Genomic DNA, 25,548 nt, shown 5'->3' with positions numbered 1-25,548 from the left:
AAAGGTTGCTGCCACCTCCTTCAGCTGCTGTACTTTGCTTGTAGCGTCCTGAATAAAGGGAATAGCTACTTATAGAAGTGTTCAGTAACAAGCTTCAAACTCCTAATCTGGGTTTGAACAGTTGACAACATGACTTCTACAGTCAAATATTGAACTTTGGATGTGCAGATGCCATCTTAATTGGTATTGATAGCATCCAAAATAAGCAAAACAATGTGTTTTGATAGAAAAGGTCTTAATACCAGTGAAGTGGTATAATTTAGTTATTGAATAGTCTTACCAAGTTTTAGTTTTGAAACAGATGTCTTCTTCGCTTCATCATTGGTCTTTTTCAGCAGTTCCAAGTGCAACTGTAAGGTGTTGTCCATCCAGATATCGGCAGTAACTTCCACTCGGAATGGTTCATAGGATTTGTTGTTGTTGAAGGTATCCTCGTACACTAGGTGCTGAAAATTTAACAGCAAAAATGTGTATAAAACATATAGATGTGAAGAAACATTCTTGACTACCTCACTGTATTCATCAAAACAAAAGTCATTGCCATTGACTATTTATGTCTGAACTGCATACAACATCAGCATTATGTTCATTTGGATAGAGCACTCAGGGGTAAATGAAATTGTCTAAAATTCGTCCTTGCTGTGTCGCTGTGTTACAAAGATCGCTGATTCCAGCAGTGCCTTATAATATAGCTACTCATTGTAACTGTAGGAACCTGCCAACATGTGGTCACATCTGTAACCTATTATACTTACTAGTAATAAAGGAACAGACTGATCAGTTCTGAGAAGGCAATCGAAGAGGCAAATCTATTCAGAGAGTTGACAACTGCCATTACACAAAGCAAAACTCTTTAAAATTACCAACCTCTGGAGAAATATCCACTGTGACAACCGTGTCCTCCCCACTCTTAACAATCCCCTTTAGGCAGCAGATGTCACCCGGATTCAAAAGGCAGGTTTTGAAGTCACATGGCACAAAGTTCCAATCTCTCTCATCCTCTTTTAGGGTCTGTGGTAGTAACATAAGAAGACAGCATTGATAAGATTCAAGTTCATTATGAAATAAGATGAAAGCTGTTCAGAAGGTTATGCATTATCATTCATATCCTTGAGTATATCATTGACATCATTCATATTTGTTATTCAATTAATATACAGTACAGTCAAACCTGTATTAGCGGCCACTCTTGCATAGCAGCCACCTGGCCATAGTGGCCACTTTTTGTCGGTCCCTTGGATTCGTAATGATTAAGAAATAGGCTTAGCGGCCACCTGTCCAACGCGGTCACGGCCACATGATTTCCGGTCCCGTTGATACAGAAACACTGCCTATTGCAACCATACTGCAGCCTTATGTCACCCTGCACCGAGTTTGAAATTGTAGTTAGCAAGGATTTGGAGTTCCTGACAGGGTCATTTTGGCAGTAGCAGAAGGTATGCATGCCTTGAGCATTAGAGTACAAGTCTTTGTTGGTGAATTTACTGATCAAGACAATGTTACTTGGTGAGAAAGATTAGTGGGAACTGAAATCCTGTGTAGCTTGCTCATTGTCAATTGATTAACATTTTCTTTATAGTGGCCACCTGTCTATAGTGGCCATATTTCTCCAGTCCTTTGAGTGGCCGCTATAGGCAGGTTTGACTGTATAGTGCAATAACTGGTCTACACGTTTTAAGGAGAAGAAGCATGTAAATTACATTTTCATGTATAGCTTTTCGTTTACTCTCTTTTGTATCGAACTTACTTCATTTAGCCCAAATGGGGCATGAAAATGCAATACAATTCATTGTTTATTGTTAATAACAGAAGAATGGATCATTTAATTATTCGATGCTGAACTTATTGTAGTATTGATACACAAACATAAACAAAAGTCTCCTACGTCTTTCATCTCTTTAGTGTTAGAGACAATGTAGACTTTCAATTGGGAGAGGTCAGAGTCCTCTAAAGAACGAAAGGCCATCAGAAGGCAACTCCTAGATACACTGTTCACTTCTTCAGTCCTGCCCACCACCCCAAACAGGCTTCCTTTCTTGAACCTGGTCACAGCGTGGGAAGAGGTGAGTTCTGTAACTGGCAGCAGCTCGACTGAATCACCCACCACATGGACAACTTGTAGGCTTTCCCTGGTGATTTCTGTGGTAAGATGTCGAATAAACAGCGTTATACAAAAAAATGAAAGCAGACTCTGAGCTATTGCACCAAAGAATATCACATTGCTCACATTTATTTTCTCCATTATATCTAAATATCTATGATACTATGTCATACCCAGCCCATGATATCATTCAATGGGGTTGTACTGGACCGGGTGATATTTTGGATTATCACACAAGCTTCCATCAATAGATGTGAATGTACTTCGCGGGCCGAGTTCACCACTGTTGAAAAATCAAATGCTGGATTCAGACGTTGGAATTGACGTTTTAACAATATTGTGTTCAAAGACACCATATTTTCTCAAGTACAGGCCGCATTTCTCAACATTTGAAAGTTTAATGCTTTTCTGCTGGGTATGATATAAAATAAAATACAATACAGTGTATTCCACATCACCCTCAGTCCCAGCCCTCCCGCAGGTCAGATCATCCTCTGGGCTTTGGCCGGTAGGCCATTATACCCACAGCCGGGATGGTATTCTATTCTATATATACCAGAAGAAACATTAAGCTTGGTAAATATTTTCCTTCTTACCAGTGTTGTCAGCCAGATGCAGCACGTGCGGCAGTAGGATGTCCACCGACCCCTCCACATCCTCACACAGGATGGAGAAGAGCTGACCCACCGGCATCCATTCCCCCACCTGCTGCCAGTGGTCGGACCAGTTCGCACTCTTGTAGGTCACGTGCAGCGGGTAGGGCGTCACCACGCCCAGGTCAGTCTGGCTGCACAGGTACTTCCCTTCACCTGGCAGGTGCAGAGACCTGAGGTGGTAAACACACAATTTAGGTGTTTTAGTTGACAGAATGACAAATTTTCAAGCTATTGACATATCTTCAGAGAAATACTTAAGTTTAAATTTTTACTGCACTTACTGCCCTATACATATACATGTACATAGAATCCATTTGCACTCATGTCTGAAAATCAAGCATGGGTTATGATCATATTTTTTAGTCACTGGAAAAAAAATATTACTAGGTAGAAAGAGCAATGTAGTGATGCAGTAAAATCTTTGCAGCTAATTTGAGATTAACTTGATACCCAAGACTTGCAAAGGGGGATTAACGTCATGTAAATACTCACCAGTGTTTGTCTTCAGTTATTTCTGGAGAGACCTCTTCACACTGCAAGCCATCACTGTACTTCTGTGGAACATAAGACAAATCTTAGTTCTAACAGCTATTGACAGAATAAAAGTCAGAGAAATTCAGTACTCTTTATCAATAGCACCATGATTGATTACAGTCAAATTTGAATTTCCTGGCCCACCTTGTACATCTCCTGTACAGCTGCAGCCCGGTCAGGCTTGCCGATGTTCTGCAGTGTTTCCTCCAGCTGCGGCAGGTAGTGGAGCGGTCCGTGGGGGGTCTTTGTCCGCCAGGCCTTCAGCATCTGGAATGCTTTCTGAGAGTCGTCGTCACCTGTAATGTTGTCCAACAGAGGCTTGTCCATTCCCAGCTCCTGTCCCAGTCGGGTCCACTCCTCACCAACAGCCCTGCTCAGCTGATACAGCAGCGGCTCTAGCGAAATATACATTCCACATCATAATGTGTTGAGTGCAACCATTATACATTAGAAAGGTGATCTGTTTTTGAAACACTGTTTAAGATGGAAGTTAATTCACACAGATCAGTCGCACAAAAAGTAAGTCAGAGTAATGTAGGTATTGTATTGTTTGGATGCATGATGATCTCTACTTAACACAATCATTTTTTACTTTTGGTCACTTGCCAAGAGAAGTAAAAACGTACACTATATACGCACCTCTTTCCTTGTCAGACACAACCTGCAAAATAAAGGAATAAATTCAACATGGGAAAATTTGTTTTACACTCTTCACTCATTGCCTGGAAGCTGTTTTTTTTATACCTTTAGCTTTTGCTTTTCTAATTGATATAATGGCAAATATAGCAATACCTTCCGTGAACAGTTTCATTGGGTTGGTACGTCACTGAATAAAGAAACTCTTTTTACACAATTCTCACCGAAACGTCAGTGAGAATAAAGCATTGGTTGTGTAAAAATAGTCTCTTTATTCATGATCAATAGCAATACCTTCTCGACGATTTCTTCAAGTCTTTCATCTGACACTCTCCCTTCCATCTCTATCTCCTCACGCTCCAGACTGCACAGCACAGGAGCCCTCTGCTGGAGCACCCGGGCCATCCTGTCTCTGGAGCCTGGTGGGTACAGCAGGATGGGCAGCAGGAGCTTATCATTCCGAACTGGGAACTCGTAGTCAAGGTTTGACCAGTGCCTGTGATGTAGGGTCTGGGGACTGATGACCAGGGCAACCATCCTGTTGTTTGTGTTGAGCAGGAGATCCACTGTTTTCTCTGTAATTGATACAGTAGGCTCGATGTTCTCGGTGTGACAGGATACTCCGGATTCAGAAGCGGCTCTCTGGAGAGGCAAGACGAACTCTTCCATGTAGTCGTCTGTGTGGAGAATGACAAGCTCTTTTCCTGAAAAGTGATAAATTAATCACAGTCTGTAATTAAAAAGTAGAATGATAATTTTATGAATATTTTTACCTGAATTATCATCAAACCAGTATACTCTATTTCTTAATGGACTTCATTGGTTTCCAATGTAAAATTTTATAACCTGTAAACGGTTTGTGAATATATTGTCAGTGTGTCCATGAACAATAACATTAAATGTACCTCGTTCCTCCCTCAAGAAGCAATCTGCAAATTCTGGACAGCACATCTCCACCGCGGCTCCCAGCTGGTAACGGTTTTCTACATTTTGTATTAGCTTCACCAGGTTGTTGACCCTATCTTTGGGTGTCAGCTGGCTTCTAGTATGGTCACACTGGTCCAGTGACAACCCTCTGCCCAACTCCATAGTGTCCAACACAGGGCCGATCGTGCGCATGTTGCTGGGGTCTCCCTTTGGCTGAAGTATCACTGGGCCGTCCCCTCCTGAGTTTTCTGTGCAATTCAGATTTCGGAAACCATTGCAAATTGAAAGAGTAACACCATAAGAACAAATGCCTTACCATTGTATGGATACAACAAAAGTGCATAATTTATTCAGGTTTGCATGGCACATCTTAGAAAGCATTATGCAAAATTTTCACCATGGCTTATGTGATTGTCATAAGCTGAAAAAGGAGGAACAAAATATTGCTTCGAACAAAATATTGCTTCTTATGCCTTGTACAATAATGTAACCTGATAATAAATTTACCTGATCGATAAGCTTGCGAGATACCTGCCATCCAAATGTCGCGAAACGCAGATGGCACTCTAGAAAGGAAACAGTACACAAAATCAGTTATTCTACATTAAATATAAATCAAGTTCCTGACTCAGAGCTATCCTGCTGAAATTGGTTGTTTCCAATTCTAATGAGCAAATGCAATATGCATCTGATTTAGCACCTGGTTCAATTTTTTTCTGCTGCAAGTATGACCTCAAAGATGAAGATAAGCTAAGCTATATGACATGAATCTACACAATAGTCCAAATGGCCCTTCAGTACCTTAATTCATAGATAATATCATACAACTTACCCTGAATCCTGTTCCACTGGCCCATCACTTGTTGGCAATGCCCTGAACACAGGTTCACGTCTGCCCCTTTGTTTGGTATGGCAGAAGAGCTTGTACTGGATACAGGGGATCCACTTCTCTTTGATCTCAAACAGGGCGCTACTGAGGAACTTCCTGACTCGCAGACCTTCTGTGAAGACTTTTGAGGATGACAGAAGCTCCACCTTCAAGTAGTGGTCGAGTTTGGTGATGACGAATGCTTCCTGCTGTATACCTGTAGGGAAACGGGCACAACCGGCAAACACGCAGGACTTTTTCAGTCCAAATCTGCGCACACACAAGGCTTGAAGACGGCAGAACATGCCGCTGGGTAGAAACTTCTCACTGAACACGAAGTAGAGCGCCTGTGGACAGACATGCATTTTGCGGGGATATAACTTGGCGTTGTCCCTCTTACAGCTTAGGAGTGCAGGCACAAAATAGATCTCTTCCTGCTGGACTTCCTTACTCAGATCACTTACAGGTGTGGCATTGCAAATGAGATAAAACTTCTCCATGAGTGCCTTCAGGAAGGACTTGTGTCTGAGCAGAAATGGTTTTTCCAGTTCTTCTTTAAGTTCTTTATCCTTCTTCTCCCAGATCCTTGTTAGCAACTCGTCGCTGAGGATTCCCTCCTGTTCCAGTCTCTCCCACATTTTACTCAGGTCTGGGCCTGTCTGTTGTTTCTTCATTTTACTGATCTTTGCCAGGAACCGAGCCCAAATATCCTTCGCTTTCATCTTTCTACCATGCTGATACGGAGGAACTGTGATGATGGTCTTAAAGGCATCAATCATCACCTGTGGCTGCAGGGTGACGTCATCACGGAGACTGGGCTCGTCAAAGAAAATGATGTCGCCACGATCGTGGAAGAAGGTGAGAACCATGGCGAGGGTGTGCCTGTCTGTGATCCTGATGTCAGGATCTCGGGCGAGTTCAACAACTTCTTGGAATGTGCAAAATGGATCCCCCTCTTTCCTCTTTGTCTTCAGTCTGGAGTTAAGATGAAGCCATGAGATGGGGATTTCCTCGCCCATGTGCGGCAGGGCTCTCGCCACCTCTCGTATGTAGTCACGAATCTCGTCAACTGCTGCGTCCTCTGTTGTGTTGTCCACTGCAAATATCTTTGACATGACCAGCTTGCCTGCCGCCTTCCTCTTGATGTGGCTCCTTATCTCTTCCTTATATTTGTCAATGTATTCCTGTAGAACGCCGACATAGTTGTTTGCAAATATACTAAAAAAAATCTTAACATTATGTTCATCATGTAACAGTAAACAGTTACATTAACTTTGAGATGCACTGTGAGTACATAGCATTATGGACCAATAAAAAGGCTAATAGATTCATATATGGTTGAATTATTTGCTATTCGGTTGTTTGCCAGTCTACTCCACAATGTACCACAAAGTGTTGTGTTCCCGTCTGACCAAATGAGAAAATCTACTGTGAGCAATGAGACTATTTTCTGGGAAACAAAAATAATCACCTGGGAGACCATGTCTTTGTGTGTGAGGACAATTACGACGGGAGGCTGTACTTTGTGTTGCTGAGTGTGAGAGTGTACTGAGTTGAGCCAGTGGTCCAGGTAGTCTGTAGAAAGACACAGGAGTAAAACAGTTACTACAATGTATAAGCCTTAGGATACACTTTCAAAAATAAAAATGTTTTACTTTATAATTAAGTTAATGATTGCTAGTATGTCTAAGTCCTAAGTTATGAACCATTGAAAGGACTGCATTGCAAGTTCTTCCTGATCTTATCAGTAGCATTAAATGCAGATGTGTGCAGAATCATGTTATCTGCACAGCAACAACTATTTCAAGACCTCAAGGTATAATGGAACATACCTCCTCCTGTTCTCAGGTTGTCCACAGATGCCATGTGGTCCTGATCTGGTACAGGGTCCGACAGTTTCTGCAGCAGAGACATGACAAGGATGTAGACACCCCGGGGGGTGATGAAGCAGTGGTGGGTCCCGTAGTAAGTCGCCTGGCCGCCAAAATCCCAGAAGGACAGACGTGGATTTGTGGCAGTGCCAAGCTCATCCTGAGTAATACCTGCCTTCAGCATTCTCTCCGCAGATTCAAGCAGGTTGTCTGGAATGCCATCGGTCTTCTGTTTCTCTGACATGACATTGGACACTTCGTCTTCAATGTTAGTCTGTTGCTGGCTTGGTGAGTCAGATAGAGGTTGTCCCTGATGCTCTTGGCTTGGTGAGTCTGGTTGAGGTTGTCCCTGATGCTCTTGGCTTGGTGAGTCTGGTTGAGGTTGTCCCTGATGGCCTTGGCTTGGTGAGTCTGGTTGAGGTTGTCCCTGATGCTCCAGGCTTGGTGAGTCTGGTTGAGGTTGTCCCTGATGCTCTTGGCTTGGTGAGTCTGGTTGAGGTTGTCCCTGATGCTCTTGGCTTGGTGAGCCTGGTTGAGGTTGTCCCTGATAGTCTTGGCTTGGTGAGTCTGGTTGAGGTTGTCCCTGATGGCCTTGGCTTGGTGAGTCTGGTTGAGGTTGTCCCTGATGGCCTTGGCTTGGTGAGTCTGGCATAGTTTGTTCCTCAAGACCCATTTCCTGCCCTGTATAGAGTGGAGCACTTTGAGTGGGAGCTAATATTGACATAATGAAAGGCAGAATGAAGGAATGATTAAAAAAAAAACTGTTGGTATCTTGATTCATTCTGCACCAAATTTTTGGCTAACAAAGTGAAATAACTGCCATTAGGTAGTTTTCAAATCAAAATTTTGTTAAAAATACAAATCTCTAGATCATCTAACTGCATTCAGATTCTGGAGTTTAAAATACTAGAATATATTGATTATTTTGCATTAATTCCCGCACAATTTCTTTCCAGTATCGTGCAATTTTGGGAGAATTACGTTAGTTTATAAAATGTACATTTTATTTCAGCACCCCTAGTGGCCTGTTAATTCCCTTCACAAGAAAGCACCCACTATCTTTTGTCAGTGTCTTGTTATCTAGTTGCTTGAGTAAAATGCTTTTTGACGTATAAAACAGAAGCTTTCAATTCTAGATGGTGAGACAAAAGCAACACTCTTTACCAAATCAACATATTAATTTATCACCTGTTGATGTCTCTGTCGGTAGCAATGGTCCTGCTAATTCATCTATCTCCTCTGTAGAGTGAAAGGAAGTGGAATAGAATCAATTCTTGAATCATCCAAAACATTCATGAACAAGACAGATGATAAAGAAAATACAGAAAGAAGAGAAACAGAAAAATGAAAAGTCATCAGCATGCTTTTCAAACCTGGTGACTTCTTCCATGTCTTGGTTTGGACATCAGAAATGATGTGGATTCCATCCGTGATGGGTTCCTCCTCATCCTTCCTGACTGTTTCTCCCATCAGCCTCTTGATAAAACAGCTCTTGCCTGACCTGAACTGCCCCACCACCGGAACCCTTGTACTGTGGACAGTCAGGAACCCCTGGTCTCTGGCTTGGGAGTAAAGCTTTGCCATCTCTGGTCCCCGCAGCAGGACCTCAATGGGCACGTCAGGGTCACCTGGACGATAGAGCACGTGCATTCTACTTTACAACTTGATTGATGACAGTCATCAAAAGCTTTGTGAACTACCCATACTTGTAATATAACTTCTTCCATCAGACGCTCAGACATAATTACTGGACTGATACTATATTGGTGTGAATGATATCATATTTAACTGAACTGAATTGTTTTCTCCTTCTATCAGTCATGCTGGCATGTGGTATTTTGCAGCAGTAGCATTTAGCATACAACACAAACTTTAAGCCAATTTCCCAAAGGAACCATAATTGTTGTGATTAACAACAAATAGTCACTGTTGCAGTACCTGTGATACTGCAGGACTGCAGAAAGGTTAACATTGTTATATAATTTAGTAGGATATTATAGAATATTCAATAAATCTCTATTGCATTTTGCATGCTCTAGAACCTGTGAGTATCGTTACAATGTATTTTGCCTATTTACAAATAGAAGAATACCTGATACATCCTCAATCCCTAGATCTTCATCCTCTCTAAACAGCAGGTCACTGGAGTCTTTGATCATTTCGGCGGCATGCGGGTTTACCTCATCCATGACATCCTTAAACTTGCGACTTGCAGGGGCACCTTTTCTTCCTATTGTGTCCAACAGTTCCCTTGCCTTGTCTTGGGGTGTTTCCTTTGCCCTGATACGCTCGTATTCCTCATCGCTGAGAATGTCACGTGACAGGAGATGGTTCAGGACGTCCCCCATGACGGACGATGACGTCAGGTCCCGGATCAGCTTTGTGCGATTCCTGATGAGCGGGTCCTCATCCTCGCTACACAGCAGGTCACTGGCGTGTCCTTGGACCATCTCAGCAGCATGCGGGATGATCTGTAACAGTTTCAAAACAGCCTTGAAGTCAGCTTTGAAGTCACGTTTTTTCGGTGTAAGATAGCTATTTATCTCAGGAATTAGTAACAAAAGTTTTGCCCCCCTAGCAGCTAGCTTTGGGATGGCAGGAGTATTTTTGTCAAAAACTTCTGAAGCAATATAAATCCCTTATTAAGCCTGCAGCTCGTTTGCTTCCTTTCACCAGCCATACCTGACAGTAGCCAAGGCCCACGGGTCAGACTCCCTGATCCCCACGCGTGGGCGGTACCATTTAGCACTTCCCAGTTAGCAAAATGGGTCACTAAGGGCTTGTTGGTAAAAAGGACTTTGTCATAACTCACGAAGGGAACAACGGATTTTTATGATTTTTGGTTTGTAGGTATCTTAGACAATGTTGTACAAAATGAAACACTGATTATGCAAAATATGTGTACATTTGCATAATTAATGAGAATATTCTATCATAGCAGTTTTTTCTATGTATCTCTTGTCCCGGACGTGATATGGTATTGACATTTGGGTGGTAGCTAGCTTTCAGTGTCATGACAAAGTGGGGCAAGTTTCAGCCCGCTAACATTTAATTTCTAAACTGCAAAGGCGTTTTTGTTGAGACATTCCAAAGAGGATAACTGCAGAAAGGATTGATGGATAGCTTAGGCAAATATATTCATAATGATATACATTTTATGCAAATGAGGACTTAATTTGCACAATTAAAGAGGAAATTGTATAATTCCATTATTTTCAATAACAACTTCCATAAAATGTAACATATGTTAATTTAAGGATAGGTGGATTATAAGCAGATACCAAGTATGGTAATGAGGAACTTACAAATTACTTTATGTCAAAATTGCGAAACCTCTTTATGATTAATGATTAATGATGGGAATTTAATAATTGTGACATACCGTATGTACGTTAGTAACAACACCATACATAAATTATGTTAAATGTGTTTGTCAATTGCATGAAATCTACAAAAGCTCTACATATTTCATGGAGGTATGAGGTCGCCAAACTCTAGTTGTAAATTGTTTATTATCACAGTCTTCCCACAAAGCAACAGATCATAGAGTAGCTGGTAGTAAATGCATGTAACATTCTGTGCACACTAAAACCACACTTACTATAATTATCCTACTGCCGGTGATCAGAGTTCACCTGATATGCACCAAATGACTGTACCCTATGGAAAAGTGTTGTGGGCTATTAAGTGATTTACCTTCAAGTGCTGTCGAGTCTCTGGATCCCTTGCATAATCCAAGGGAGTCTTCCCCTCCTGTAAAGTTAACATGAAAGATGCATTTTGATATCTTGCTGTTACAAACCAATCTCTCATAGTCTATACCGACTGAAGCAGGCAACAAACTAGCTTACCAACTAACAAACTTAAGTAAGCAAAATAACAGCAAATATAGTATCTTGTGAAAGATGTGTGATTGGGTGGAGTAATCTGCAACAGATTGGGCTCACGACTTTCACCACTTCACTCAGGTAAAAATGAGGACCTAATTTTGGCTAGCGCCGTCTCTCGGATAGGACATTAAATGGAGGTACCGTGTTTGACGAGAGACACACCCCACGTACGTGCATGTTTAAGAGCGCACTACACCTTTCGAAAAAAGAGTAGAGGCATGCCCCGGTGTGCAATGGTGCAAACCATTCTGCCTGGAGTTGGTGATTCACCCTGATGGAGGCCTGGCGAACATCCCTATCTTATCTGCCTTATTGTAGTTTACACCCGCCGGTGTATTAATGGATAACGTAACTTCACCAACACTGCAACTTTACATTCAATAACATGTATTCACATGGCAGTTTGAAACAAATATGTATCACCTTATCTGTAGCTGTGACATCAGCACCAGAACGAATCAGAAGCTCACAAGTCCCGGTGTGGCCCCGAGCAGCAGCTTTATGCAGGGGAGTGTCCTGGTGCTGTACAGGGAGGGCAGACATGGTAAGTAGCTGTTAATAGCATAACATTGCCAACGCTCAACTTAATAATGTATTCACATTTTACTGAGTCCTTGAGCTTAGATTATCTATGTTGTTTTGAGTGAATGTGATTGTTATATGGTGCAGTGTTCTTCAGAATCTGTAGGCTAATAAGGTAAAATAAATATGGATCCCATATATTTGTATCATTTTATATTTATATTTCAGCCATACCATAGGTATGGTGAAATATAATTGTATTCGTAATGTTTCTTTCTTTCTTTCTTTCTCCTGTCAAATCTTCAGAACACGGTATCTCCCTTGTTCCTCAACCGAATGACTTGAAATTTGGCACAAGGGTAGAGTGGACCAATACCCTCGGACGTTCTTTTCATTTTTTCCATATCTGTCTCTTAAATGATTTTATTAAGGTTTTTTGGTCATCTTAAGACCAAAACTGTATATTTGGGCCCCCTGTACCCTGGTAGTATAACCGAATGAGCTGAAATTTGGTACAGATGTCCCTTGATAAGTCCCCCAAATAGATTCAATATCAGTTTTGGTGTACAGTATAACGAAATACTTATTTTTGCGATTTTTTGGTCATTTTTTTTACCAAAAAAGGACACTTTTGGCTCCTGTACCTTGGTTTTAGAACCGGATGACCTGAAATTTAGTATAGGAGTGCCCTAGACATATGCGCACATGGATTCAATAACACTTGAGGCATACGGTACAATAAAATGCTATATTTGGGGATTATTTGGCCATTTTATGACCAAAAAGTACACTTTTGGCTCTTTTGCTCTGGTTTTAAAACCAAATGACCTAAATTTTGGTAAAAGGGTGCACTAGATATTTATTCAAATGACACATGTCTAATTTTTGTCATAGACTACGTCAAAATGATATATTTGGGGATTTTTTTTGTCATTTTCCAATAGCCAGAGGGGTCAATGACCTTAAGGTCGTTGACCCCCAGTTGCAGATTGCACCTACTGGCATATATGTCTATTTAATCTAATTAGATAGGTAACCAATCAGCCTGAATCTATATCCTAAAGAGGGGGGTGGCAGCCAATCAGCGAGCCCGGTGTTATCTGGAAGAGTCCATTCTTACACGGAGGGGTTCATTTTTTTAAAATTCATCATTGGACTGGTGAAGTCTTTCAGTGGATGCATTTTTGGACAGGTCTATTTTGCAATTTTACAGAATGTGTGCTGGAAGAGTCTATTCTCGCACGGAGGGGGGATTTTTCAAAATTCATATTTTGGACTTTGGTGACTTCTAGTTTGTCAAAGTCTTTCAGTAGGGTTATTTTTGGACTGGTCTAATTTGCAATTTTACATGGGTGTTCTGGAAGAGTCCATTCTTGCATAGAGGGGGCTTTTTTTAAAAATCCATTTTTTGGACTTCAGTGATTATGTCAAAGTCCTATTTTAGCGGATGTATTTTTGGACTGCTCTACTTTACATGGAAGAGTCCATTTTTTGCACACGGAAGGGGGATTTTTTCAAATTCAGTTTTGAACGGGTGATGATTCAAAATTCTATTTTAGTGGAAGTGTTTTTAGACTGGTCTATTATACCTTTTTATGCACTGGGACCTTTTTTGCTAAATTCAATTTTGGATTTGGTTTCTTATTCAAAAGGCCAAGGTTTCAGTGGGAGTATTTCTGGACTGGTCTATTGTGCAAATTCACATAGGGTGCACTGGAGTCCATTCTTGAACGGGTGAATTTTGTAAGACTCATTTTTGGGTTAAACCGTCATTAAGTAAAAGTGATTTTTCAAATGGGTGATTTTGAAATAGCCTATTGTTGCATGGGGAGGGAGATGGCTGAAATATGCTGTATTTGCTCTCAAGCAAATGTCGGCCTTTCTAGTTGTCTGCTGTAATGTTACATTTAAAATGTAACATTACAGCAGACAAATATAAAATGATACAAATATATGGGATCCATATTTATTTTACCTTATTCTGAACCATAACATCAGCTCCAGAATGAATCAGAAGCTCACAAGTCCCGGTGTGGCCCTCAGCAGCAGCTTTATGCAGGGGAGTGGACTGGTTCTGTACAGGGAGGAGAGGCATGGTAGTAGTAATGTTAATGGTATAACATCACCAACAATCAACTTAATAACATGTATTCACATTTGTTTGAGTTGAGAAGTTTAGATTAACCATGTTGTTTTTAGTGCGTGTGATTGTTACATGATGCAGCGTTCTTGTGCAGACTTCAATGCAACATTACAGTAGGCAAATATTACATCCATATCTAAGTCTAATAAGGTCCATCAAGAATAAGTTAAACTATGTTTTACCTTATCCTGGGCCATAACATCAGCACCAGAGCGAATCAGGACATAACATTGCCAATCCCCAACTTAATTACACTATTCATATTTTATTGCATTTTAGAGTTTTAGATTATATCCATGTTGTTTTTGAGTGAGGTGATTGTTACATGATGCATTCTTCTTGTGTAACTCCAATGTAACATTACAGAAGACGACAATTACATCCGTATATGAATCTAAGAAGGTCCATTTAAAATATTAAGTTAAACTATGTTTTATTTCATCCTGCATCTTAACATCAGCTCCAGAACAAATCAGTAGCTCAGTGTGTTCTCCAAAAGCAGCCAGATGCAGGGGTGAGGACTGGTACTATTCACAGAAAAAAAATTATGATAAAGGTTAGTTGAAACAAATATAAATCACCTTATCTTTGGTCGTAAGATCAGCTCCAGAACGAATCAGAAGCTCACAAGTCCCGGTGTGGCCCCCAACAGCAGCTTCTTGCAGGGGTGTGGACTGGAGCTGTGCAGAGAAAAGTGATAAGGTGGTCTGTGTAACACAAACTCTCCATATTTAGGCTCATTCATGAAGAGGCGGCGACCAGGTGGTAATGGTGCTTGTTGTATTTGGTTATAAATGTGTCATCACTGTAACTTGTGGAGAGAGGGAAAAAATATCACACTGTGAAGACTTGTTTGCAAAATCAATGAGAAACTTCAGTAATGCCTTTTAGTGGAAGACTCATTCATGTAGCATATGATGGTCCACTCTGACTTGATTTGATGGGTGACATCTACACACGCGACTCGGTAAGTGAAAGTAAAACTCTGTGAGTTCATGGGGGCACGTTGTCCAATTGAAACAGTCAATTTGAAAATAGATCATTTTACTATTCTGTTTTGCAGTTGTGAACAAATATGTGTGTGTCCTGGACAGGGGTACAAGACTCTCATACAAAAGAAACGCAGTGATGAAATGCCTTGCTTTTTACAAGTCATTTATACCTGTTCCAAAACAATAGCGTCAAGGTCATCTCTGAATGGGACTTGTTTGCTGGAAGGGATAATTAGATGACTGATTTATATTGTGAGTATTGTGACAGGGGTACCATGGGCACCATTGTCCAGGTACAGGTCAGGAAAAATGAGAGCAGGGTTATAGGTACTTACATAGTCCCTCGCCTCCAGGTTAGCCCCATTTTTTATCAGAAGCTCTGCTACCTCAGTCTGCCCGCACTCGCTGGCCACATGCAGGGATGTCCGGTCAAACTGGATAGAACAACAAAGAGGCTCCACAATAAGTTTGGAATTCCACTTTTCCCATTTTGAAATGGGCTTATATTTTCAATATAAAAGCACTTGGTGAAAAGTCTTTACATGTGATTGACAAGTATGATGTACAGTTGTGAAATATGATAATAACTTTCATGAATATTCATTTTGAAAATTTTCTTCCTGCAGGAAGTCCTGCAGGAATTCCTGCAGGAAGCATTTTTCCTGCAGGAATTCCTGCAGGAAAAACTTTTTCCTGCAGGAATTCCTGCAGAAATTTGCTGCAGGACAAAGGTAAATTCCTGCAGGAAGATTGTTTTCTGCAGGAATTTCTGCAGGAATTTTTGTGAACTTTTGCTGACAAAATTTTCAGCACGTGGAGCGCCGAAGGCACAACGCATCGCACCAGAGGCCTGAAAATCTTGACCCTCTGAAATGCTATTTCTTGCATTTTAACTAAGATAAGTTAATGACATTTCCATCAAAATTACACATAGTTAAAGTTGTTGGGAGCAAGCACACCTCCCACCCCCCGCAACTCCCCCGCAGGAATTCCTGCAGGAAGAAAATTTTCAAAATGAATATTCATGAAAGTTATTATCATATTTCACAACTGTACATCATACTTGTCAATCATATGTAAAGACTTTTCACCAAGTGCTTTTATATTGAAAATATTAGCACATTTCAAAATGGGAAAAGTGGAATTCCAAACTTATTGTGGAGCCTCTTATACAGTTCAGACAGTAACCGGTTACAATATGACTGCCAAGAGACAAGTATACTGTCATAAAATAATTTGCTATGAAAAAGCGTAAACGTGGACTGAAATGAATACAAATATAATTTTTTTCATCACTTCAAATGTTAGAGATCATATCAAAAGTAATTATTGGTTTGATAAAATAAGGTAGATGACAGAGAGTACTTAACTTAGTATTTGTTTTCTTCTGTGTAAAATTTTAAATGTGGCCCTTTGAAGCATGCAGCAGAGGTTAGCGCATGGGGAGTGCGAAAAGAACATATGATAAAAAGGTCACAATCTTCTGCACCAACCGCTGCGTGCATACATAATGTAGATGATAGTAAATCATGGAATAGTCATTCATGTAGCCTTAGTATTACGCTTACTATATTGCAACACTGACTTGGATGACATCCACATGCACAACTGGCTAGTACGTAGGTGAAAGTCAAAAACCGTAAGTTCATGTCTGGAGAATGTGTCCATTTTTAACAATCAACACAGATCCTTTTGGCATGAATTTGCAACAAAACAATTCATTTATGTTGTGAGTGTTGTGATAGGTACCATGGGTACCATTGCCTAGGTACAGGTCAGTAGAAATGAGAGCAGGATTATTGCTACTTACTCTGCCCCTCGCCTCCAGGTCAGCCCCATTTTTTATCAGAAGCTCTGCTACCTCAGTCTGCCCGTAATGGCTGGCCACATGCAGGGATGTCCAGTCTAGCTGGATAGAACAACAGTTTGGACAGTAACTGAATACAACATGACTGCCAAGAGACAAGTATACTGTCATAAAATGCTATGAAAAAGTGTAAACATGGACTGAAATGAATTTTTTTTATCACTTCAAATGTTAGAGATCATATCAAAAGTATTTCTAATTATTGGTTTGATAAAATAAGGTTGATGACAGAGAGTACTTTAGAATCAAAAAGAAAAATCTTTGATCAACTATTTGTTTTCTTCTGTGTAAAATTTTAAGTGTGGCCCTTTGAAGCATGCAGCAGAGGTTGGCGCATGGGGAGTGCAAAAAGATGTTACATATGATAAAAAGGTTCTACATTTAAATCTTCTGCACCAACCGCTGCTTGCATTATGACATTGTAGATGATAGAAAATCATGAAATAGTCATTCATGTAGCCTAAGTTAGTATATTACGTTTACTATGTTGCAACACTGACTCGGATGACATCCACATGCATGACTGGCTAGTAGGTGAAAGTCAAAAACCGCAGGTTCATGTGTGAAGAAAGTGTGTCCATTTTAAACATTTAAAACGGGTCCTTTTACTATTATTCTCACAAGTCGACCCACTGGACAGAGCCGCATGGAAGCGGAGTGTGAAGACTAGCCGACTGCTGCCTACCCCTGCGTCAGGGATCCCAGCAGCTGTATAATCTAACCATGGATAGTGAGTGAGTGAGTTACTATTATTCTGCAATAGTTTGGAAATCATCAGATTATGTACATTATGCACAAGTTGTAAGTCTATGTGTGTCAGCCGGGAAGCCACAAAAGAAATATGAAGGAAACTCAGTGACGAAATGCCTTTATATACAAGTTATTTAAACTTACGGTACTCCAGAACAATAGCTTCAATTTATCTCTGAATGAGACTTCTTTCTTGGAAGGGATCATTTAGTAGATGACTATTAATGTTGTGAGTGTTGTGACAGGGGTACCATGGGCGCCATTGTCCAGGTACAGGTCAGGAAAAATAAGAGCAGGATTATATCTACTTAGTAATACCCAGTTCAGCCCCATTTCTTATCAGAAGCTCTGCTACCTCAGTCTGCCCTTACATACTGGCCACATGCAGGGATGTCGGGTCACGCTGGATAGAACAGCAGTTGGGACAATAACTGGTTACAAAATGTCTGGACAGAGACAAATACACTAATTGCACAAACGTATTAGACGTCTAATCCCTGGAAGACGGGAAACAACGGACGCTAAACCGGATAGTGAGTGAGATTATCAAAATTCTAAAAATTAGAGATCGATTTCAAAGTATTTTCATTCAAACATTTCTTCTTGTGAATAAGTAGGGCATATCTTGTGGTAGCAATACCAGACTAAGCTATGTCCATCATTGTGACAAGTTTAACCCCGCTGTAAAAGTCATACCTGAATGCTATCAGTGTGCAAAATGACTTATGTGAATATCAGTGGCATTGTGTCATGTCACATTCACTTTCACATTGATCTTGAATTCCTTACACCTTGACGGTGTTTTGAGATAAACCATGTGTCAGGCATGGTAAATCTCATCTTTGGGAATGTCCGAAATAATTTCTGCTTTGTTGACATTAAATTTCTGCAGAGAGATGCTCTCACTCTAAATCATATCATAATAATCTTACAAGTCTGCAGTTTTCTGTCAGAATTACATAATTATTTATTACACGCAGACCTCCTGGGAAAAAGGCTGGAAGGAATAAGGTACACAAAATCACTACAATTGTTGGCCACCATCCCCGGCCCTCCCCATTGTTTACATGCAAATCAGGTCTGGAGATGCAACAATGTGTAGACCGTATCGCACAGCTGCATCCAATCCAAATCGATCGACAAGTGAAGTCATCAAGTCAACAAAGACACATGCCTCGAATACTTCAAAATCTGTCAAATGCTAGATCTCTAGTGAATAAGATTGATGAATTTGAAGCAGTTTTGACCACCTCATCTATTGAGATCACAGTTTATTTTTTACTGTAGTAACCGAGACCTGGTTCACTCCCTGCCTCCCGAATTCAGCTACAGATGTGCGAAACTTTATAAAATGTTCTCTAAATGTCGACCTGACAAACGTGGAGGAGGTGTAGCAGTGTACACCAAAGCAACCATTTCAGCTAAAGCCCTGGACATAGTACTTGTTCCATCGGACTTGGAATGTGTGTGGGTTCACCTACGCCCTCACTGGCTTCCACTGGAGGTATCGTCCATTGCCCTGTGTGGTGTGTATAACCCCCCCAGCTTCACGTAACGAAGCTGCATTGCTGGGCCACCTGTAAGAGTCTGTATCTGTATCTGTATCTATATAGCCGGCATAACCGCCCTTCGGCGTAACACGCCAGCTTTGCAGGCACACGATGCGGCAGCAGCTGGTTATATTACACTGAACGATCCGTCACACCTAACTTTTGCACATCTATCTGCAAGTGTTCTTCAAAACTATCCAGAGAAGATGCCCCTACTGTGCTTGGTGATAACAAATTCCACTCTACGATAGTTCTGGGAAAATACGAATTTTTGAACACATCAATCCTAGCTTGGTAACTCTGGTACTTGAAGTCATGGCTGTTTCTTGTTCTTTTTTGAGCTGGTATAATAATATAGATATATAAAATATATTTATCAGTCGGTACGTCCACCAGCTTTTTGGTCATTTTGTACATCATGCAAAATCTGGACATTTTCCTTCTGTCTTCAAATGATGTCCACTGCAGATCTGTTTTCATTTTGGTAACACTAGCATCCCTGATGTAGTTGTTTGTGCAGAATCTGGCAGCTTGGTTCTGTACCCTTTCAAGTTTATCTTTGTCTTTCTTTGTATACGGATCCCATACTGTTGCAGCATATTCAAGGTTAGGTCTTACCAGTCACGTGTATGCACTTAGTGATTTAACCCTGGCTGGGCATGCCCACAAGTTGCGTTTGATCACTCCCAAATGTCTGTTTAGCCTTGGTTGTTATTTTATTAACATGGACACCCCACTTCAGCCCAGTTGTTAACGTAACACATAGGCTAGGTATGGGTGGCTTTTTGTGGTTGCTAATGTCTGACCACAAAACTGGTAAGGGGACTCATTTGGTGTGCGTTTGTTAAATTGTGCATGATATAGCACTTATCAGGATTGAACTGCATAAGCCATTTCCTTTGCCATTCTTCCAGGGTGTTCAGATCTTTCTGAAGAAGTTGTGAGTCATTCTTTGCATTCTTTGCAGAAAACCTCTATATATAGCAGACAATCATGGCGAATAACCTTAGTCACGCTTGAATCGAGCTGGTCTGGCAAGTCGTTTAATATATATGTAAAAGAGGAGAGCAATGGTCCCAGGACAGTCCCTTGCGGAACTCCCAATCTACTTTAACTGGAGCTGAGGCCTTCCCTTCTACCACTACCGTTTGCTCTCTATTCATCTGATTTTAGGAAAGCCTTTAACCAGTTTAATGTAGTACCTTGAATTCCATTATTAGTAACTCCAGTTTTGATATGAGTCTGCTATGTGGGACTTTGTCAAAGGCTTTAGTGAAATCAAGTATTGCTAGATCCACCTGTCTTTTATTGTTCAGTGCCCCAGCTACAACTGTATATCGTGAACTGTTAAAATAAGCTGTGTTTCTGTGGATCGCTATGTTTTATTCCATCCTGTGTCATAACATCAGCTCCAGAACAAATCAGTAGCTCAGTGTGCCCTCCAGCAGCAGCCAGATGCAAGGGTGAGGACTGGTACTACATCACTATTCATAGAAAAAATCTATAATAAAGGTTAGTTGAAACAAATGTAAATCACCTTGTCTTTGGTCGTAACGTCAGCTCCAGAACGAATCAGAAGCTCACAGGTCCCAGTGTGGCCCCCAGCAGCTGCTTTATGGAGGGGAGTGGCCTGGTCCTGTACAGGGAGGACATACATGGTATGTAGTAATGTTAATATAACATTGACAAAGCCCAACTTGATAACATGTATTCAGAGTTTATTGAGTTAATGAGTTTAGATTATCCATGTTGTTCTTGAGTCAGTGGTATTTTTACATGATGCATTCTTCTTGTGTAAACTTCAATGTAACATTACAGAAGACGACAATTACATCCATATATGAATCTAATAAGGTCCATTTAAAAATAAGTTAAACTATGTTTTATTGCATCCTGCATCATAACATCAGCTCCAGAACAAATCAGCAGCTCAGTGTGCCCTCCAGCAGCAGCCAGATGCAGGGTGAGGACTGGTACTATTCATAGAAAAAATATATGATAAGCAGCAGCTTCATGGAGGGGCGTGTCCTGGTCCTGTACAGGGAGGACAGACACGGTATGTAGTAATGTAAGTTCTTTCCACATATGTACAGTGACCTATCCTACAGTTTGAAAAATCCTAGTCCTGTCTACTAGGAGGAATAACAGCTGGAGCTGATAAATGAGTCTTTTCCTTATTGGTTTTCAAAATGTCAAAGCAAAATCCCTTCAAGTTAAGTATTTTATTTGCAAATTGAAATTTCTTCCTCACAGTTGAACTACCTTTGATGTTTGTCTAGAAATATGGCTTAAACATGTATATGTTTGGTGTCCACTTGGCAGCCAAAGAAACCAATATAGACTCACAGCGGTGCTGGATTAAGGCACACTTCTGTTAATTGTACAGAATCTCAAAATCCCTGATAGGTGCTCTCTAGCTGGATAACTTGCATTGTTGCTCCACTCGGATAATTGCACGAAATGCGCTTTAACATAATATGTATCAACAGGTTTATTTTATACAAATATATGTCACAGTGACCTCATCTGTGGCTCTGACATCTGCTCCAGAACGAATCAGAAGCTCACAAGTCCCGGTATGGCCCCCAGCAGCAGCTTTATGCAGCGGAGTGGACTGGTTCTGTACAGGGAGGACAGATATGGTCAGTAGCTGTTAATAACATAACAATGCCATTGCTCAACTTAATAATGTATTCACATTTTACTGAGTTATTGAGTTTAGCTAGATTATCCATGTTGGTTTTGAGTGAGTGTGATTGTTACATGATGCAGTGTTCTTGTGTAGGCCTCAATATAACATTACAGCAGACAAATATTACGTCCATAGAGTCTTGTGAGGTATATTTGAAACAAGTAACTAATACCTTATTCTTCACCATAACGTCAGTCCCAGAACGAACCAGAAGCTCAGATGTAGTGATCTTATGTATTCTTCAATGTAACATTACAGCAGACAAAGATTATTTGACCTTATCCTTGACCATAACATCAGCACCAGAGCCAATCAAAAGCTCACATAACCCGGGGCGGCCCTCAGCAGCAGCCTGAAGAAGAAGTGTGTCCTGGTACTGTACAGGGAGGGCAGACAGTGTTAGTAGTTGTGTACAGTGTATCAATTTTAACATGACACAAAGGCCCAAATCAATCACGGTGACCTTAGCAATGGCCGTGATGTCAGCCCCAGAGCAAATCAGAAGCTGACAAGTCCCTGTGTGGCCCACAGCAGCAGCTTTTTGAAGGGGTGTGGACAGATGGTAAGTGGCTGTTAATTACCTTTGCCTAAGAATGGCTAAGGTTATGTCTTAGGCTTGTACGTCTGTCTGTCTGTCTGTTTGTGTGTGTGAACAGCATAACTCGAGAAGCCTTGGATGGATCCTGATGATATTTGATAGGTGCGTAGGGCTTAGGAAAACAAAGGTCAAGTTCGATAATGCACCCCTTAGCAGCTTGCTATGGTACTGCAGCGGAAACTCAGTTTTTATATCTTGTGTTCTGAACATACTGTTTTCGTGATTTGTGAGTGGTAGATAACCCTTGGGGCAGAGAGTGAGTGCTGTGAGTTTAGGCCCCCTAGCGGCTTTTTTTGAACTGCAGGCGCCAGTTTCCTTTCAAACTTTGGACGAGAATAACTCGAGAACGTGTTGACAGATCATCATGACTTTTGGTATGTAGATAGAATGAGTTATGACTAACATAACAGAATACTAATTATACAAATCAACAGCTAATTTGCATAATTAATGAGGAAAGTTAATAAATCCACTGCATTCTATGGCAGGACTTTCAAATTTGTCACATATGTAGCTGGGAAGGAGAGAAATGTTGATAGATATCAATTATGCAAATGACGACCTCATTTGCATATTTAATGAGAAAATATGAACTTGTTGACGGATCATCATGATTTTTTGTATGTAGATAGCCTAAGTGATGACCTACATAATGAGATATTGATTATGCAAATCAACAGCTAACTTGCATAATTAATGAGGAAAGTTCATAAATTCACTCCATTCCATGATAGAACTTGCAAACTTGTCACATATGTAGCTGAGAAAGAGAGAAATGTTGATACCAGTTATGCAAATGACAACCTCATTTGCATAATTAATTAGAAAATATGAACGTATTGACGGATCGTCATGATTTTTTGTATGTAGATAGCCTAAGTGAAGACTTACATAATTAGATACTAATTACTTAACAGCTAATTTGCGGAATTAATGAGATATATTCACAAATCCACTGCATTCCATGATAGGGCTTTCAAAGCTGGCACGTATGTAACTGAAAAAGAGGGCAGAGAGTAAGAGTAAGTGTATGTTTAGGTCCCCAAGCGTCTTTTTTTAACTGCAGGAGCCGTTTTAGAATGATACTTTGAAAGAGAATAAGTAAGAAGGGATGAAAGGATCATCATGCTTTTGGGTATGCTGATAGCTTAAGTAATGCTTAATACAATTTGATATTAATTATGTACATTGGGATACAATTTGCATGATTAATTGTGAAGTTTTCTAAACCAACTCCAGACATATGAAATAAAATGTAATGAGTAACACATTTATGTCTACAGACATCAAACTTGGTTTATTTGGCAAAGGTATGTGTTCGTGGAACTCTAGTTAAAAGTAAAATCGCCAATGCCCAACTTTGTATTCGAGAACATTAATTTTGTATTCACATAAAAAAATTCAAACAAATAATATATATTATATCAATAACATTACCTTGGATATGGCTTTGACATCGGCTCCAGCATGAATCAGAAACTCACAAGTCCCAGTGTGGCCCTTAGCAGCAGCCAGATGTAGGGGAGTGGACTGGTACTGTACAGGAAGGACAGACATGTTAAGTATATATATGAATATTATAATGTTAATGACATAAAATTGCCAATGCCCAACTTAATAATGTATTCACATTTTATTGAGTTATTGATTAATATTCAATAGTAGAGTGAGTATGATTGTTACATATAGGTTTCCATGTAAAATTACAGCAGACAAATATTATGTCCATAGAGTTAAAAATGTGGGGTCCATAATTGAAATTCTTTCATCCTGAACCATAACATCAGCACCAGAACGAATCAGAAGCTCACGTCCCGTCGTGGCCCCCAGCAGCAGCATTATGCAAGGGAGTGGACTGGTGCTGTACAGGGACGGATATTCATTTATGTATCCATGTTGTTTTTGAGTGTGATTGTTTAAATACATGATGCAGTATTCTTGTGTATGTTTCAATGTACAATTACAGCAGCAGACAAATATTACGTAGAGTCTACTTGAAACAAGTGACTCACCTTATTCTTCACCATAACATCAGTCCCAGAACGAATCAGAAGTTCACAAATCCCAGTGTGGTCCCTAGCAGCAGCCTTGTGTAAGGGTGTGTTCTGGTCCTGTACAGGGAAGACAGGAAGAGTAAGCAACATTGCCAATGCCCAAGTTTGCATCTATGCATTCACATTAAACTGTTAGAAAACCAGGGCAACAGCAATAAGGAAGTTCTTTTCACATAATTTCATGTACAGTGCCCTATCGTACAGTTTGAAAATTCCTAGTCCTGTCTACTAGGAGGAATAATAGCTGGAGCTGATAAATGAGTCTATGAGTCTTTCCACACTGGTTTCAAAATGTCAAAGCAAAATCCCTCCAATTTAAGTATTTTGTTTGCAAATGGAAATTTCTTCCTCACTGCTGAACTAGCTTTGATATTTGTCTAGAAATATGGCTTAAACATTTACATTTTTGGTGTTCACTTGGCAGCCAAAGAAACCAGTATAGACTCAGGGGTACTGTGTTTAAGGCACTGTGGCTTCTGTTAATTGCACAGAATCTCAAAATCGCTGTCCAGCTGGATAACTTTGCATTGTTGCCCCACCTGGATAATTGCATACGCTGGCAAATGGGGACTGTGCAATTAAACGGCTTCTACTGTAAACTGTACTATCATGATTTTTACAATCCGTAGTTAAAACTTGTTAAACTTGTGGGCAATAAAATGTGACACAGATAGGTAATGAGTTTGAACATGATTGTTACATACAAAATGGTGATATGTAAATCATACAGATGTAGATTTTGATTGTTATGATGCAATGTTTTTGTGCAGTCTTAGATTTAAAGTTACTACTGTGACAGAAGAAGATTACATACATTTTAGATCTTGTTAAGTCTATTTCAAACAAGTTTGTTTCACCTCATTCTGGACCATAACGTCAGCCCCCAAACTTATCAGA

The 25,548-nt window shown here is 40.3% G+C and overlaps 1 protein-coding gene across 1 annotated transcript in view; it reads right to left on the bottom strand.

The window, feature by feature from the left end:
• The window catches only part of LOC118416329, a 23,352-nt gene extending 5,824 nt beyond the window's left edge, over window positions 1-17,528 (bottom strand). Inside the window, exons 1-24 of the mRNA XM_035821419.1 lie at window positions 17,508-17,528; window positions 16,951-17,049; window positions 15,476-15,574; window positions 14,730-14,828; window positions 13,981-14,079; window positions 11,907-12,005; window positions 11,290-11,346; window positions 9,686-10,064; window positions 8,967-9,221; window positions 8,782-8,832; window positions 7,555-8,274; window positions 7,194-7,297; window positions 5,687-6,906; window positions 5,362-5,420; window positions 4,833-5,102; window positions 4,222-4,631; window positions 3,931-3,952; window positions 3,436-3,686; window positions 3,250-3,311; window positions 2,698-2,927; window positions 1,886-2,139; window positions 868-1,011; window positions 281-446; window positions 1-48 (exon numbers count right to left, since the gene is read on the bottom strand). Coding sequence (XP_035677312.1) covers window positions 1-48; window positions 281-446; window positions 868-1,011; window positions 1,886-2,139; window positions 2,698-2,927; window positions 3,250-3,311; window positions 3,436-3,686; window positions 3,931-3,952; window positions 4,222-4,631; window positions 4,833-5,102; window positions 5,362-5,420; window positions 5,687-6,906; window positions 7,194-7,297; window positions 7,555-8,274; window positions 8,782-8,832; window positions 8,967-9,221; window positions 9,686-10,064; window positions 11,290-11,346; window positions 11,907-12,005; window positions 13,981-14,079; window positions 14,730-14,828; window positions 15,476-15,574; window positions 16,951-17,049; window positions 17,508-17,528 — 5,218 coding nt within the window. The remainder of the gene's footprint in view (window positions 49-280; window positions 447-867; window positions 1,012-1,885; window positions 2,140-2,697; window positions 2,928-3,249; window positions 3,312-3,435; window positions 3,687-3,930; window positions 3,953-4,221; window positions 4,632-4,832; window positions 5,103-5,361; window positions 5,421-5,686; window positions 6,907-7,193; window positions 7,298-7,554; window positions 8,275-8,781; window positions 8,833-8,966; window positions 9,222-9,685; window positions 10,065-11,289; window positions 11,347-11,906; window positions 12,006-13,980; window positions 14,080-14,729; window positions 14,829-15,475; window positions 15,575-16,950; window positions 17,050-17,507) is intronic.
• Window positions 17,529-25,548: the final 8,020 nt, after the last annotated feature.

The sequence above is a fragment of the Branchiostoma floridae genome, chromosome 5 (genome assembly GCF_000003815.2).
Source record: "Branchiostoma floridae strain S238N-H82 chromosome 5, Bfl_VNyyK, whole genome shotgun sequence".
Classification (NCBI taxonomy): domain Eukaryota; kingdom Metazoa; phylum Chordata; class Leptocardii; order Amphioxiformes; family Branchiostomatidae; genus Branchiostoma; species Branchiostoma floridae.
Note: the sequence above shows the minus strand (reverse complement) of the source record. Positions and strands in the feature narration are given on the sequence as shown.